General features: G+C 27.4%; 1 protein-coding gene across 4 annotated transcripts in view; it reads right to left on the reverse strand.

Annotated features, from left to right (window-relative positions):
* Positions 1 to 13,565, reverse strand: part of LOC101239954 (uncharacterized) — a 29,404-nt gene extending 15,839 nt beyond the window's left edge. For 2 of the 4 annotated variants that reach the window (XM_065813745.1, XM_065813747.1), the window contains exons 1-4: positions 13,451 to 13,565; positions 13,054 to 13,180; positions 10,736 to 10,764; positions 7,338 to 7,357 (exon numbers count right to left, since the gene is read on the reverse strand). In XM_065813745.1, coding sequence (XP_065669817.1) covers positions 7,338 to 7,357; positions 10,736 to 10,764; positions 13,054 to 13,180; positions 13,451 to 13,501 — 227 coding nt within the window. In that variant the 5' untranslated portion in view covers positions 13,502 to 13,565. The remainder of the gene's footprint in view (positions 1 to 7,337; positions 7,358 to 10,735; positions 10,765 to 13,053; positions 13,181 to 13,450) is intronic. The other 2 variants (XM_065813744.1, XM_065813746.1) reach the window with 2 other exon arrangements.
* Positions 13,566 to 15,458: the final 1,893 nt, after the last annotated feature.

A 15,458-nucleotide genomic window follows, 5' to 3' on the forward strand; every position in this document is an offset into this window, starting at 1 on the left:
AAATATTCACTGGCATCTGATGTGAAATTATTCAACATTCTGCTTAGAATTTCAGATCACGGGGGAAAGTTTGCATGTAGCTGGTTTGAGGGTCAAGTCTTGAGTCTGGAAGCCTTAGAACTTTAGGAAAACTTAAACACTGACATTAGCAATATATAGATGCTAGTTATCCTTACAAGAATATGCAGTACTTTAAGAATGTTGTCTGCCCATGCCATTTTCAAGAAGTTGGTGATAATTTAGTACTAAATAATATACCTCCTCCAGAGCTACACTTTGGTGGGTGTGGTCAACCATCTGGCTAAATATATATATTATTTCATTTTAGCCAGAGTTTAAAGATTGGACAAGATAAATGCATTTCGTCAAGGCTACCATGGAGTAAGTTATGATAGAAATGCAAGCAGATTTATTTTGAAATGAGTGAATCATTTAGCTCAAAGAATACTCAATCTTTTTCCTCCATTCATTGACACGTTTAGAAAATTTGACAGGGTTGTCTACTGTAATTTTTGGAATAATCGAGAACCAACCTTTGCAAAGGACCTAGATGATTTCAACCTTCAACACTTTGCAACCTTTGCAAAGGACCTAGAATTTCAGGTTGCTCAGAGCAACAAAAAGCACAGCCACGCTTCCAAAAGTATTTTGATTTATATTTATGAATTGTTTTAAATAAAAAAGAAACAAGAACGATTTTGGTTCATAGAAAGGAATAATATAAATAATGATTGGATTTTATTTATTTAATATAATATAGGACCAAAATTGCCAAACTGTAGCCAAAATAGACATTCTATCGAAATTCTAAGACTATTTTTCTAAATTCTAAATTCTAAATTTTACTTTTATTATTTCAGCTTTAAATTTTGTTAGAATACTCTTGAGTCCTTAATACAAGGGATGGGGTGGGGGCAGGAACAAAAGGAGGGGGAGGGGGAATTATAGTTCTGATCTAATAAATGGAGAAAGGGAGGGGGATTTTTTATGTTACAATGTAAGTATTTTTTATAAAAAATTTCAGTTTATAAATCCAAAATAATATTTTTTACAACACACGCATAAAACTATTTAAATCTAGCATGGCTTGCAGTCAAATGTGCATTTTCTAACAGCTGTTTTATAATAATTTCAATAGGATTTAATATGTTGATTTAAGTTTTATACTTTAGTGAGCAATAAATTAAAAGCTCATTTTCAATAAATTGAGATTTACTTGGTTGGTGATTTTTAAAGCCTGTTTACACTAAAAATTTTTGTTTTCATCAGTGACTGAAATAACTATTTTCTATTTTTTAAGGCCATTTTTCACCAGGTTTTTTTTTTTTTTGATAACAAGTAAATAAGATGATTTGAGTTTTAAGAGATTCATGAATTTTAAGATTTTCATTAGTTTCTTATTATCTTCATTTTAAAACTCTGAGGGCTGCAAAGAAGGCTGACTTTGCTTATGTTTTTTCTTAACATATAAAAATGGAGAAACTAAAAAAACTGCAAAAATTTATTCGAAAAAATCAAGAAATACTCAATAAACCATTTTTTTATTATTTTTATTTCTTACAATAATAAAAACCCACTTGTTTTAAAAAGATTTGTTCTTGGGGTAGAATGAGGGATGACTTGAAACCAATGAGAAGGGATAAAAACTTCCATGCATGCTTGGATCATACCTAGGAGAAACAATTATCTGCAGAGAGATGAAAGACATCAGAGAAAGGGTCGTCACAAAAAAATAGCAAAAAGTAAAGTCATCTTTAAGGTAGTAGTTCGCTGATAGGGTGATTCTGGAGAAGTATATGATAAAAGATTTAGTGAGATCATAGGATGATCTGAATTACCTAAACATGGTTATCGTGGATCCTGATAATGCAAATCTAGCTGACCCAAGAACACCAATTACATTAAAAGATACAAATTTTGCAATCTTTTGATTTTTCAGCTGAAAAAACTTTAATTTGAATGTTTAAATTGAGTGAAATTTTGATCTCATAGTGCGCCAGTGTGGAATGAGAACTACTTTATGTAACTTAATAAATATTGTTGCAAATGTGATATTTTGTCACTATTTTTGAATTAATGGTTACATAAGTGTTCTATTATGTAATACTAACAATTTTTAATAACTGTTTTATTGGTACATATTTTTATAGCTATATAAAGCTTGGTTTGAATTAGCTTATGCTTAACATGAATATATTAACATTTCCTAAGATAAACTATTGCCAAAATACAAAAAAATGCTAAAAAAAAAAATAAAACCTGATAAAAGAACTATCAGTTCATAAAACAAACAACTCTGTTAACAAAATTTTATTGAAACATGAAACCTTTTTAAATTACATGTTATGCTTTCCTTACATACAAAATTAAGTAAAAAAATAACTCTTTAAACCCTATTTTTTACATTGTATTACAAATCAAATTGCATCTGATTACTTTGATGACATAATCTTTGATTTTCTCCACAAAAAATTTATTAATAAATAGGTCAATATACTGTTTTAGTACAAATACTTTACAATATTATTTTTAAATGTAATTCAAAACTCAAAGTTTTTAAACATTTATAAAGGGTAAATGTTCATAATAAATCATAAGCAATTTCTATTGCCAAATCTCAAATTATGGTAGCAGTTTATTAAAAATGCTTACTGTTTAGATCAATTATGCAACGCAGCAATCTTTCTTTGTTCTCTGGATGATTATTTTTTTGCTCAAGCCTCGACCAATGTTGATAAAAATCTAAATGAGCAATTTCTACAGTTTGTTCACTATAGGGCACAAGGAGGATCTTTTGTGACAGATGAAATCCTTGATGTGGTAGAAGACAATATGAATTTTGGGTGTTATAATTGCGCCAGCCTGTCATTGATTAATGCAAGTGGAGTAAAACTAATTTTGGCTTGCGATATGAAAGTTGCAAATATAGTTTGAGGTCTTCAACCCCATTCAAGTATGCACCCTTGCTCATAGTGCAACTTCAAGTCCATGGTTCTTTCCAAATCTGCTTAACACTGGACTCTAATCAAATCTAAGACAAATAAAACTTTTGAATGCTTCAACTATGTGAACAATGATGGGGATCATGTTTGTATCACCAAGCATGTCCACATTTTTAAGAAGCTTCCTGCATTTAATTCCTTTGAGCTGTTCCCTATGATATAGGCTCAGTTTAATGTGGAGGACAGCTGGCCACTTAAAAGTTTCTAAATAACGGGTGATGCGGAAGTTATCGGACAAATCCTAATTTCATTATTTGAGCATAATAATTAGTTTTTGTGGTTTTATGCGTAAGCATAAACGTTCTATAAAATATAAACTTTATTATTTGAAACACAATTATTCAAAATAAGGTTAAATGCAGCTGAACGAGAATCTTTTCGAAAAGCGACTAAAAATGTTTTTTGTAAATAAACCTAATATAAAAAAAAAAAAATTGTAAATCATTTTGAAAAGGAAGGATTTGCTCAAAGTACAATATATGATAACCTAAAAAGACTTGAAACTGTTCAATCGTTTTCTGATAGAAAGCACCCTGGTCGTCCGACATCCTGGACTAGAGAAAAGAAAGCCGAATTAACGAGACTTGTCAACAATCGAAAAGGGGTCAGTCAGAGAAAAATAGGTATTAAATTCGGTGTAAATCAATAGACAATTGGTCGTCAGTTTAAAAAAATGAATATTAAATATAGAAATACAAGAAAAGACTCCAAAATATACTATAGAACAACAAATAAAGGCAAAGAAAAGAAGCAGGAAACTAGTTAACCAACTCTATAACACAAAATCGCTTCTAGTCATCAATGACGAAAAATACTTTTGTTTTGCAGGGGACAACATGCCTGGAAATTCTGGATACTACACAAACAACAAAAAGACATGCCCAGAAAGTGTTCGTTTTATAGGAAAAGAGAAATTTCCAAAAAAATTATTAATCTGGATAGCCATATCTGACCGTGGTATGTCCGAGCCATTGTTTCGCACTTCCAAGGCTGTAGCGATTAATTCATCAATCTATATTAATGAATGTTTAGAAAAACGACTTCTTTCATTTATTCACAAGTATCATGGAGACTTTAACTATTTATTTTGGCCAGATTTAGCAAGTTCTCATTATTCTAAAGATTCTCTAAATTGGATGGACCAATATGTCTATTATGCTGATAAAGAATCCAATCCCCCAAATGTGCCTCAAGCACGACCAATGGAAAATTTTTGGGGACATTTGGCACAGAAGGTTTACGAGGGAGATTGGCAAGCTTCAACAGAGCAAGTTCTGATTGATTGCATTAAACTAAAACTGCAAGAAATTGATTTAAACATTTTACAGTCGCATATGAAAGGTGTCAGAGCAAAATTGAGATCAGTTGCAGATGGTGGTGTCTTTTCATATAAAAAATAATATATTTTTATTAAAAGATAAATGCTTTATTTTAAAAAAATATAATAGTAGTTTGTTTTTTTATTTATAAATAAGTTATTGACGTTTTTATTTTGTCCGATAACTCCCACATCACCCGTTAGTTTCAAGGATCTTGAAAAGATAATTGAGAACTACTTTTGGCATTTCATCAATTGAAATGGCAATTCCATCAGTGGGATGATTTCCAAAATCAGAACATTGCCAAGCCTAGTCATGATTTCCAACGAGTATTCAATTTTGAAGCACTTGATGGCTGCAGAGCACTACTTTGACCTAAAATCAAAACATATTTTTTGTTGATAATAAACTTTGTTTAGAAAGTTGAAAACTTTTAAATAATTTATCTCTAAAGTAATAAGAAACTTGTCAATTATTCCTGAAACCTATTCTCATTTCTTAACTTTTTTTCAATATGTATGTAAAAGTTGTTGAAGTATAAATATTCATCAGGGGTAAATGTCAGTTGAGGCCTGCTCGATGCTTTAGCAAGTTAAATAGTTTCTCCTTATGATAATTCTTTATTGAAAATAATTCAAGATGCGATGCGTTTAACTGCTTTAACTACTTGTGCTGCTAAAGATTGATGGTTTTCCCTAAACTTTATTTGAAAGCATTGGTGGGGCAAACATTTTCCTAAATGGCTGAGGCATATACTGCAACACACACTTGGTACTTTCTCAATGGCGGTTTGCTTGACGAAATTTGAAGAACTAATTTATGTAGCACAAACGTAAGGTTTTCTTCTTGGAACTCACCGCCTGTTGAATGCAACAAACAATAATTAAAATTTTTTCTCATTTCAAAAAATTACGTTTCTTTCAATTTATAAATTTTAGTGGAAGCTGCATTATATTTCCCTGGTGACTGGTGAATGCTTCTGGGTCATTCCATGTCAAGAGGACCCAGGTCTAACATGGAATAAGTTATTACCATTTGAAACTTCTGATTTTTTCAAAAATAAAAGTTTTAGTAGTGAAAACATGGTTCATACTTTAAAGCTCTATACTTAAAAAACAAAATTTCAGAAAACCTTCTAGTTTTTTTTTTGTATACAACTCAAGACTTACTTTAATAAAACTTTGACATTGAATTTTCGAAAGTCACATTTTATTCATAATGGGTACCTAAAAAACCGTTTGCAAATATAAAAAGTTGATTTTTGATAGGTCAATATACAAAATCTGCAATTTAAGAAGTGAAATGACATAATTTTTTAGTGTCTATAAATGGTGGGCTTTCATATTTTTATTAGAAATTTACTGATAATAAGCCTTCCCAGGAAACGCGTGCAGTTTTTTGTCTTGTGACCACACAGAGTATTTTATTTTAGAAAACTTGGTCACAGCCGTTTGCAAATTTTATTATATTAATCACTGCAGAAAATAACTAAGTTTCAAAAACAAAAAACAAAACTAACAATATAGGAAATAGAAAAAAATAACAATAATTTTAATTACTTGTGTTCCTTTAGAGTGGTTGTTATTTTCAGCAACAAAATTAGATAAGGCAAAGCATAAAAAAAAAAAAAAAAAAATAGTTTAAGTCTACATTAAAAAGAATGATTTTTCTATATTTTATTTTTGTGTTTTTAAAAAGGAAAGAGAAAATATAAACTGCAATGTGTTTGTAAAATATATTTGTATAATTTTAATGTAACAAGTATATTGTCCCTATATGAAAACGCCTATGTAACGCATGTGTATACTTTTTTTATTATATAATTGTATTTATTTTTTAGATCTGTAGGCATATTTAGCTAATTTGGATAAGGTGTTGACTGTGTAAACGGAATGTTCATGGTTTGAGACTCACCCATCCTAAATTTTTGTTCGTTTTTTTACACATCCACAGAGTCGAATGTTCAAAAGAAATGTGTTTTCACTAAAATATTGCAGATAAAAAAAGTACAGGAAAAAAAAAGTTTATATGAAACAATTAAAGCTATGTGTAGACGATATGGCCTAATTGAAGCTAAAAAACTATGTATATATGTGTATGCGCCTTACTTAATAAAATACACTGAAAAGCTTACATGGTATAAGATATCTGAATAAGATGAGATGTGTATCATTCAAAAATATACAACAAAAAGACTTTTTACATATAAATAAGAAAAGATAAATAGCTACAAAGCAAACATATGACCAGCAATATTTAAAAAAAAAAAAAAAAAATTGGTCAGTTGTAGGAATCGAACCATGGACATTCCGTGTATAAGTTTAACGCCTTATACTTATAAGCTAAGTGTGAGTATACTCAAGAACAAATAAATATAAGTATACAAAACAAAAAGTTATACATAAAAGTATAAGCATGCATTGCATAGACATTTTCTTATTGGGATAGTATATACTTGTTACATTAAATTTATACAAATATATTTTACAAACAGATAGCAATTTATATTTTTGCAGTTAAAAAAACAAACAAATAAAATATTCTTTTTAATGTCAACTTAAAACTGTATTTTACTTTTTTGCTTTGACTTATTTTTTTGAATTAATTTTCGTTGCTGAAAATAAGAACCACTCTAAAGAAACAAAAATAAAAACAGGGTCCAAGGCCCGGGGCACAAAAAATAAAATTTTTGAAAAAAATATTTTATTTAATTGTATTTTCATTAAAGTAATGATAAGAACTTTGATACAGAAATTCATATATTTGTAGATCAAAATTTTTATATTTTTTGAAAGATCAATTGAATATAGAATGATGTGTAATATATATTTTGATATATTACACACCATTTCATTTTGAGGAATCACCAGAAAAAGATCAAGATCATCACTTGATCTTTTTCTGTTGATTGCTCAAAACATTTAATTTTCTTGATTTTGGTAAATATTACTTTATAACAATCTTTATTTAATGCTTTTATAATGCAACATTGAGTTAGATCTAACAATTCACTTACCATTTATTGTTAACTACGATCTAAAAAGATATATTTAAATAAAAGTTTTGAAATATAAAGTAAGGTTTCCATGAGTTTTGGCACAACAAATAAATAAGAAATTTTGTACTGTAACATGGGGTTACTTCAATCCACTTTATTGCGATTTTTGGTTTTAGCGATCAATTTTGCTCTATTCAAAATATTTTTTAATCTTTTTTTTATTCAAATTATTTATAAAGATATCAACCTTTATTTCGAGCTAATTAATTTATAAAATAGATTAAAAACAGAGATAGTTTTTAGTTTTTTAAAAAGTGGCCTAATGTTACCTTGGGATGGTGTTTCTTTAAGCCATGTATACTTGGTGTGCTGCTTTGTTTCATTTACATTCAAATTACTTAAATAATTATTTCATAATGTTAAGTCAAATACTTACTTAAAATTTACTTAAGGAAATATCTCCAAATTGTTAAAACAAATGTCTATTGATGTATATAAAGACAAAAAAAAAAGAAAAAAAGGGAAAAAACTTTATATATTGTATTAAATATTTTTTTGTTTGTTCTGTAATAACAATAAACAATAACTAAATTGGTAGGTATGTATCTACTCTATATAAATATTTAATGTTTAAAAATAATTGTTGCAGTCAGATTTGAAGGCATGTAGCTTACACTTATATTCACTGTTAAATGTTGCACTAGAGATATCAAATTCAAGTTTTTTTGTTTCTAGGCCGTTTTTAGGGTACTTTTGACTGGTATAACATCTGATTCTTCTGAGTCAGGACAGATTCCTTTTCCCGGTGGAACATGTAATTTTTTCTGCGCTTTAATATTAAAGGTCCAAGGCCTACTCGATTGTCATTCAAATGACTGATGATTGCTCAAGAAAAATGACTGATAAATGCTTGAGAAATAAGACTGAGATCAACAGATGATTGATCCTGCAGTGGCAGGCGATTAATAAGAGGTTCTTTATCACAAAGAGAAATTCCACACTTATCAAAACCTGATATCAAATTTTCACTAAAAGTGTCTTTTATTAGTTCCAGCACTTTTTTTAGAAGTGATGGAAAGTGTCCTTTTGGAAGTATTGTGGATTTTTTACCTGCAGGTGATTCTTTCCATGATGTCAAAACAATTCTCCACTTACTTTTTAGTTGCCTAAAATAGGTAACATCTAGAGGCTGTGTCAAATGCGATGAGTTAGGTGGTAAACAAACAAATACTATGTTATTTTTTTACACAGTATTAAAACATTCTTACTGATATGTGATAACAAATTATTCCCAATAAGAACTTTTTTTCTGGTCTGTTTTTTCAGTAAAGGAAGCAGGTGAGCAGTAAACCACTCCTCAAATCTAACCATACATGTTCTGTGCGATTGTACGTAGTTCCAGGGGAAACATTTTCAGTCCACGTGAACCACAGATTTTCTGATTTGTATACAACATAAGGTGGTATTGTACATTCAGCAGCATTGCCACAAAACATGACTAAAATATTGTACTTAGATGAGTTTATTACTCTTTAGTAATTACTTATTAGTCATCACTTAGGTTTGTTTCATCACAGTTCTATATATTTTCTGCTAGCACATTTGTAACAGTTTGGGTGAGGTTTTCAATATACCTGCTTAAGTTTTTTTTATTAATATCAGCCCGATAGTGTTTTATATTGGCTGCCAAACGCAAAGTGAGCATAGGATGTCTTTTTAAAAACATTTTACTCCATTCTAGGCCTGGAAAATTATTTCTAAACTGTGGAATAGTTTTATTTTGTGAAGTGAGGTAATCCTTCACAATAAACCTAAAATCCAATTCATCCACAGGGAATCCAAACTCAGACACTGCCAAGATGTGAGCTATAAAAGCTGATTCTTCCGAAGCGGTAAATGTTGTAGGATGCCCTGCGTTTTGATTGTGTTTTAGCTTTAGTTTATTTTGTATGGTAGTTCTACATATGCCAAAATGTTTTGATGCTTCTCTCTGGCTCATTCGACCTTCATTTATAGCAGAAAGGCACTGTTGGAGCTTTTTTGGAGAATAATCTATATATTTTCTAGAGCCCGGTTTTCTAGTATATATTCTTGGCATTTTCATAGGCTGGAATATAAATCAATCAATATATTTTACTAACAAAAAAAATACTGTTTTCAACATCGTAAAAATAATACAATACTATTTTTATAAAGGGGAAATGCAAAGAAACCTTTTTGAAGAGAGTATGAAAAGAGACTTTTGTGAGGGGACAGTGCAAATAGTACAAGATTAATTAATTTAATAATATAATTAATAATATAATAAAAAAGCAAAACAACAGACAAACAACAACTAAAGAAACAAAAAAAAATTATTAATATATAATTATTATGTATATAATATTATAATAATATTATATCTAGTAATAACTTTAATCTATCATATTTGTTATAATAACAATGATAATAATAATAATAATAATAATAATAATAATAATAATAGCAATAAAAAATATAATAAAGAAATAAATCATATCACTAAAATAAGCAGAAAGTATATCCATTTAATATAAATAAAATGATTGGAGATTTTATTTATGATATGGGGTTACTTTAAATCCAGCTTAAAGTAACCCCATTTTTACATAAAAACTCACTCAAATAAGATTAGGTACTTTTTTCTCAAAACTGAATAAAAAAACAGTAAAAAAAATACTCAAACCTTTTTACCAAAGTGTTAGCCTAACAAACTCAGAGATTTTTTTTCTTTCTGTAGTGTGTACAACAAAAGCAAATCACATAAAAGTTCTGTACAGTAAATTTTACAAACAAGTTCAGTTACTTTTTGACATCCAACTAACAGTTATATTAATTAGTGTGCGGCAAAGGCAATATGGTTTTTTGACAGTGTTTGCCACATATAAATTAAAAAATAGTAAAAAACGCGCTACTTTTAGGACGTTTGAACAGAAGAAGCAAGAAACTTAAATTTTCAGTGGTGGAATAAAATAGGGACTCAATAAAGTAACCCTGTGTTACAGTATATAAAATAATAATATAAAAAGAACAATAACTTTCTTGTCTTTTATGCCACAGCTTTTTAATGTGTATGTTTAGTAGTGTGTTTGTGTATAAAGGCACTCAGAAATAAAACCAGACACACTATGTAAGGAGAAATCTTCAATTACAATATTTTTATTTTTGGAAAAATCAGAAATTCAACAAAAAATAGAAATTATACTTGTCTTTTATGCCACAGCTTTTTAATGTGTATGTTTAGTAGTGTGTTTGTGTATAAAGGCACTCAGAAATAAAACCAGACACACTATGTAAGGAGAAATCTTCAATTACAATATTTTTATTTTTGGAAAAATCAGAAATTCAACAAAAAATAGAAATTATACTTGATAAACTTTTAAAATATATATACATACCATTAAACTATCATCGCTACTTGAACTTTCTAAAAAAAAACCATCAACTTAATATCATAAAATTAAAATAAATCTTGAGATGTTTTAAATTTTTCACAAAATAAATTTGTGGAAAATTCAAAACATTTTAAGAAAAATAGTTCTTGCATATTCTTCCTGACAAAAATATATATGGGGTCCACAAGTGGCCTTAGTGTTTATAAGTGGAATAAAAGTGTGAAATTCTTGTTTGTAATTGATATATAAACTGATGATTGGCATGGCACACATGTGAAACACATGTGGTTCACACAACTATGCCATTTAATGTTGTATAATCTTTAATTACACAAAAAATACATAAAAATGAAATGAAGAATTTATTCAATTGGATGACTTCTACATGTTAATGAGCTACAATTGCATCATTTAATTTCTTGATGGTTCTTCTGATAACGCAAATAATAATTCTGGTAATCAATAATAATTTTTTTTTAAATTATAATTGTTGATAATATTAATAATAATAATAACATTATTATAATTTATATAAGCTCTTTTTTTAACAGCATGAGAGTTTTATTGCTGTGTAACTTTATTCTGGTGAATAGGATTATAGATCAATTGTATTATTTTTAATAAAATACTATTATTATTAATAATGTATAAGATCAAATAAATCTGTTCAATCAATGAAATCCATTTGTTATTAAAGACCTTTTTACTGAACAGAGATTGCAACTAGAATACAGTATTGGAATGTTTGGAGGGTTTTCAGACAAAAAGAAAAATTCTGAAAAATTGATGTGTTGTTTGATAAAAATGCACACCAATTATTTGTCCTATTTAGTTTGTTTGAAGTTTTTCTGTAAATATGTATTTATATTAATGGCTATTATAATTCAACTATTTAATTATAACAAATCCTAAATTTTTATATATAAAAACTATAACTATAAGGCCTAATGCAGGCTTGGACAGGAAGGCGTGCGATTTCACGCGATAGTATGAGCACACAAACAGTTTTTATTTTTAAATCATTTTGAAAGCTTGACCGCGGCTGTTAAAATGCTTTGTTTACATTTTAAAAATGCGCCAAAAAAAAAAGTATCTTAAGCTATGAGGAAACTTAAAAAAAAAACTTACATGATTATTTTATATTTAACTTATTATTTTATATTTAATATATATACATATATATTAATGTACCTATATAATATATTTATTTTTTTAATTTATAAAGTTATTCATATTTTATGATTATGAACGCTTATAAACTAATTCTATAATTTATTCTATAAACGTCGTTCATAGAAAATGTAAACGTTTTTTTTAATGTAACAAATTTTGTTGAAAACATTGTAACGTTTTTAACTAATGTTACAGACGAATGAATAATTAAAAAAAGTTGTTACGTAAGTATATTTATTTAAAAACGTTAGTTTTTATAGAAAATCAGAAATGACAATGAATAAAAAACTAAATAAATTATCATGTATATTGATAAAAATTGTAATAAGCATATATAAAAACTTGCCTGCGTTAATAAAAATAATAATAATCCTATAAAATAAAAAAAGAACGCTTAAAATGTCCATTAAAAAAGTTTATTTTCTTTTTCGATGCATCGACCCTTTTAAACAAAAAAAAAGTAATTTATTTTGAATAAAATCTGCTTATATTTATTTATAATATATTTATATATAATATATTTATAATACATATTATATATAAATATAAGAACAAATTTAAATTTTTAAAATAAATTATCATTCAGAAAAATTGTGGCTATAGAAAATTGTTTCTAAACTGAGAATTTTATTACTGCTTTACTTTATTCTGATGAACAGAATTATAGAACTACTGTTAGTCTTAACAACAGTTATCAGGATTTTGGAAACCCTATTAAGGAGTCTAAAAATGGATTAAGAGATGATGGTTAATGTCACTCTAGTTATTGATTGTATATGTAAAAACTGTATAGCTAAAAATGTTCAAAACATATAAATTTGTATGATGTAGACTGTTTTGGGTCCCATGTGCCGAAGAGCCTTTAAATGTTAAAAGTATTATAGCCGTGCATGGACTGCACCAAAGCCAAATGAAAAAGGAGAGTTTTACATATATGAATAATGTGCAATTGTCAAATATATCCAACATTAAAACTTCTTGTCAGATAACTCTAGAATTAACTTATTAAACAAGTATTTTAATCTAAATGTATAAATGCAACATCTAATTATTTTATACTAATTGTTATGAAATGTAAGTCAGAAATTGAAATAAAAATATATTTAACAGTGTGTCATGCATTAAAAAAATTCTAAAGATATATTTACCATCAATACTATCCTCATCACTCTCTGTTTCTTCTACATACTTGTAGTTGTTAGAAATATATTGGTTCTCTGGATCACTTAAGTCACTTACATTAAAAGATTCATCAATAGATGAAGCATTCTCATACTAAAACAACAGATCATATTATTATTTGCTTTTGGAAAATAAAATTATATTCAACATAAATCCTTGAACACACATTAAAAAAAAATAAAAATACAAAATCACATTACTTAATAAACAAATGTAAAAAAGAGGTTGAGACTTCCTAACTTTTATGCAAATTCAAAAGAATAAAAAGCTCTTAGAACTAATGTTACAAAAAAATATGAGAAAAAAAATTAATGATAATAAAATGAAAACAAACAAGAAAAAAAGACAAGAAAAAAAACAAACCTTTTTTGTGATATTTTCTAAATCAACTTTAAATGCTTCAAAGTAAGTCATTTCAATTCAGTTTTAAAATATTTCTAATAAGTAAAAACTATTTAAATAATTCATAAAAATTCATAACTTGTCATGCAAGAAACTTACCCTAAAACATTTTTTTTTTATTTCTTTTAACAAATTTTTTTTCCTATTTCTTATAATTCTAACCCCAATAACAATGTTATGTATTGAGACGTAACACTTTATGTTACGGTTGCAAAACAAATGAATGTTACTTATTTTGTAATTAAAATGTAAAATTTTACTTAACAAGATATAAAAATGCAAGGGGCAAACTTATTATTCGCAAATTGAATATCTTGAGAAATTTCTGGTCTTATAATTCTCAGTCTTATCATTCTCATTACAAACTGTGAACACTGTTTTAATGAAAGGCCAATCTATCATATTGCAAAAATTTATGAAAAAACAAAGTAATAAAGTTACAATTGGCAAAAATGAAATATTATTCAAAACCTACATATTTTAATTTATTGTTTATTTAAACACCAGTTAATTCAAGTATTACAAATAAAATAAAAAGTTAAAATACTAATTACTAAAGATCCAAAAAATAAGAGCGGTAATCCTAAAAACAACCAAATAAAAATTATAAACTAAAGCTTTTTGCGCATTAAACAAAATTTATTGATTTATTAAAAGATATTGAATATGATATAAATAAAATACAAAAGTAGTTACAATTTCTTATATTTAAAATATTTGTTCACTGCTAAATTCCTTTAGACCGTTGACAACAATACAACCATCAACAATAACAACTATTAGGAGCAATTTTCTGAGAAAACCAGGCAAAAGTGCTGATGGTTCAAAAGTGATATCCTTCAATCACGCTCAATTTTTTTTATATAGAAATGGTGATAGGGTCTTTTTCCGAGCATTTGTGATTCTTGAGTTATGGTCAGTCAAACTTTTGACCATTTAGCACTTGGAAAAACATTAAGATTAAGTGGGTTTTAAATTAAATTTAGGCAATGAGACAACTGCATCCTAAGTTTCTTTTTATATTAAGAAAGTATAGTTAGAACTTGAAAAAACTGAGGAAAACCTATTCTTAGTCTAAAATCATACACTGAAATTACACATTTTTAAATTTAGGGCCTACTTTAAATACATTAATCTCAAAACATAAAAGGTTCCAGCAAAGTATTTTATCATTTTTGGAAAGGGCATCCTATGGCAGTTTTAATGATTCAAAAATTTTGAGGGGGTATTGCTTACAAAAAAATTTATTTTTTGACAATTTTAACTATCAAAAATATTTTAACAAGCCTTCAAAAATCAGCCATTATGAGAAATTGGAATATTCCTATGATTGAATGTATGGATTTTTAATTGCTCCATAATACCGCTCTTTAAATGCAAACAAAAAAAAAAAATTGGGTGGTAATACTGCATTGTTAAAATAACTCCATTACAAAAAATTAAACTTCTTTTATAATAAAAAAAAAAAAACACAGCAGAACTAATATATTAATCAATAAACTATTTTTTTTAATCCTAATATTTCCCTGTCAGTGGCGTAGATAAGATTTTTTGATGCTTTATATATGACACTTTCAAGCATCTATACAAATTCTTAATATAAGTATGTTCATGTTTATGTAAGATAAGAAAACTTTGCGAAAAATTAAGGTAAATAGTTTAGGTTATTTTGCCATTTAAAAATGTTTATAACGTACAAAATTATAACAAAAAGTATATAAATGGTTGGAGCAAAAAGAAGGCATAAATTATACTTAATAATCACCAAGCCCTATTAGAAATGCTTTTTGGAGCTTGGGAACAAAATTATCCCAAAAAGAATACCCCAGCTACTCCAAATGTGAGTTAATAAACAATTTTTTTTTATTATCTCATACTAAATTTAAATTCATTGACAGGTTTTTAATTTTATCTAATATTTTTTTGTGTTCGAAAGTCATAATCATGTAACATTTCCATCCTTTCCAAA

The sequence above is a fragment of the Hydra vulgaris genome, chromosome 12 (assembly GCF_038396675.1).
Source record: "Hydra vulgaris chromosome 12, alternate assembly HydraT2T_AEP".
NCBI lineage: Eukaryota > Metazoa > Cnidaria > Hydrozoa > Anthoathecata > Hydridae > Hydra > Hydra vulgaris.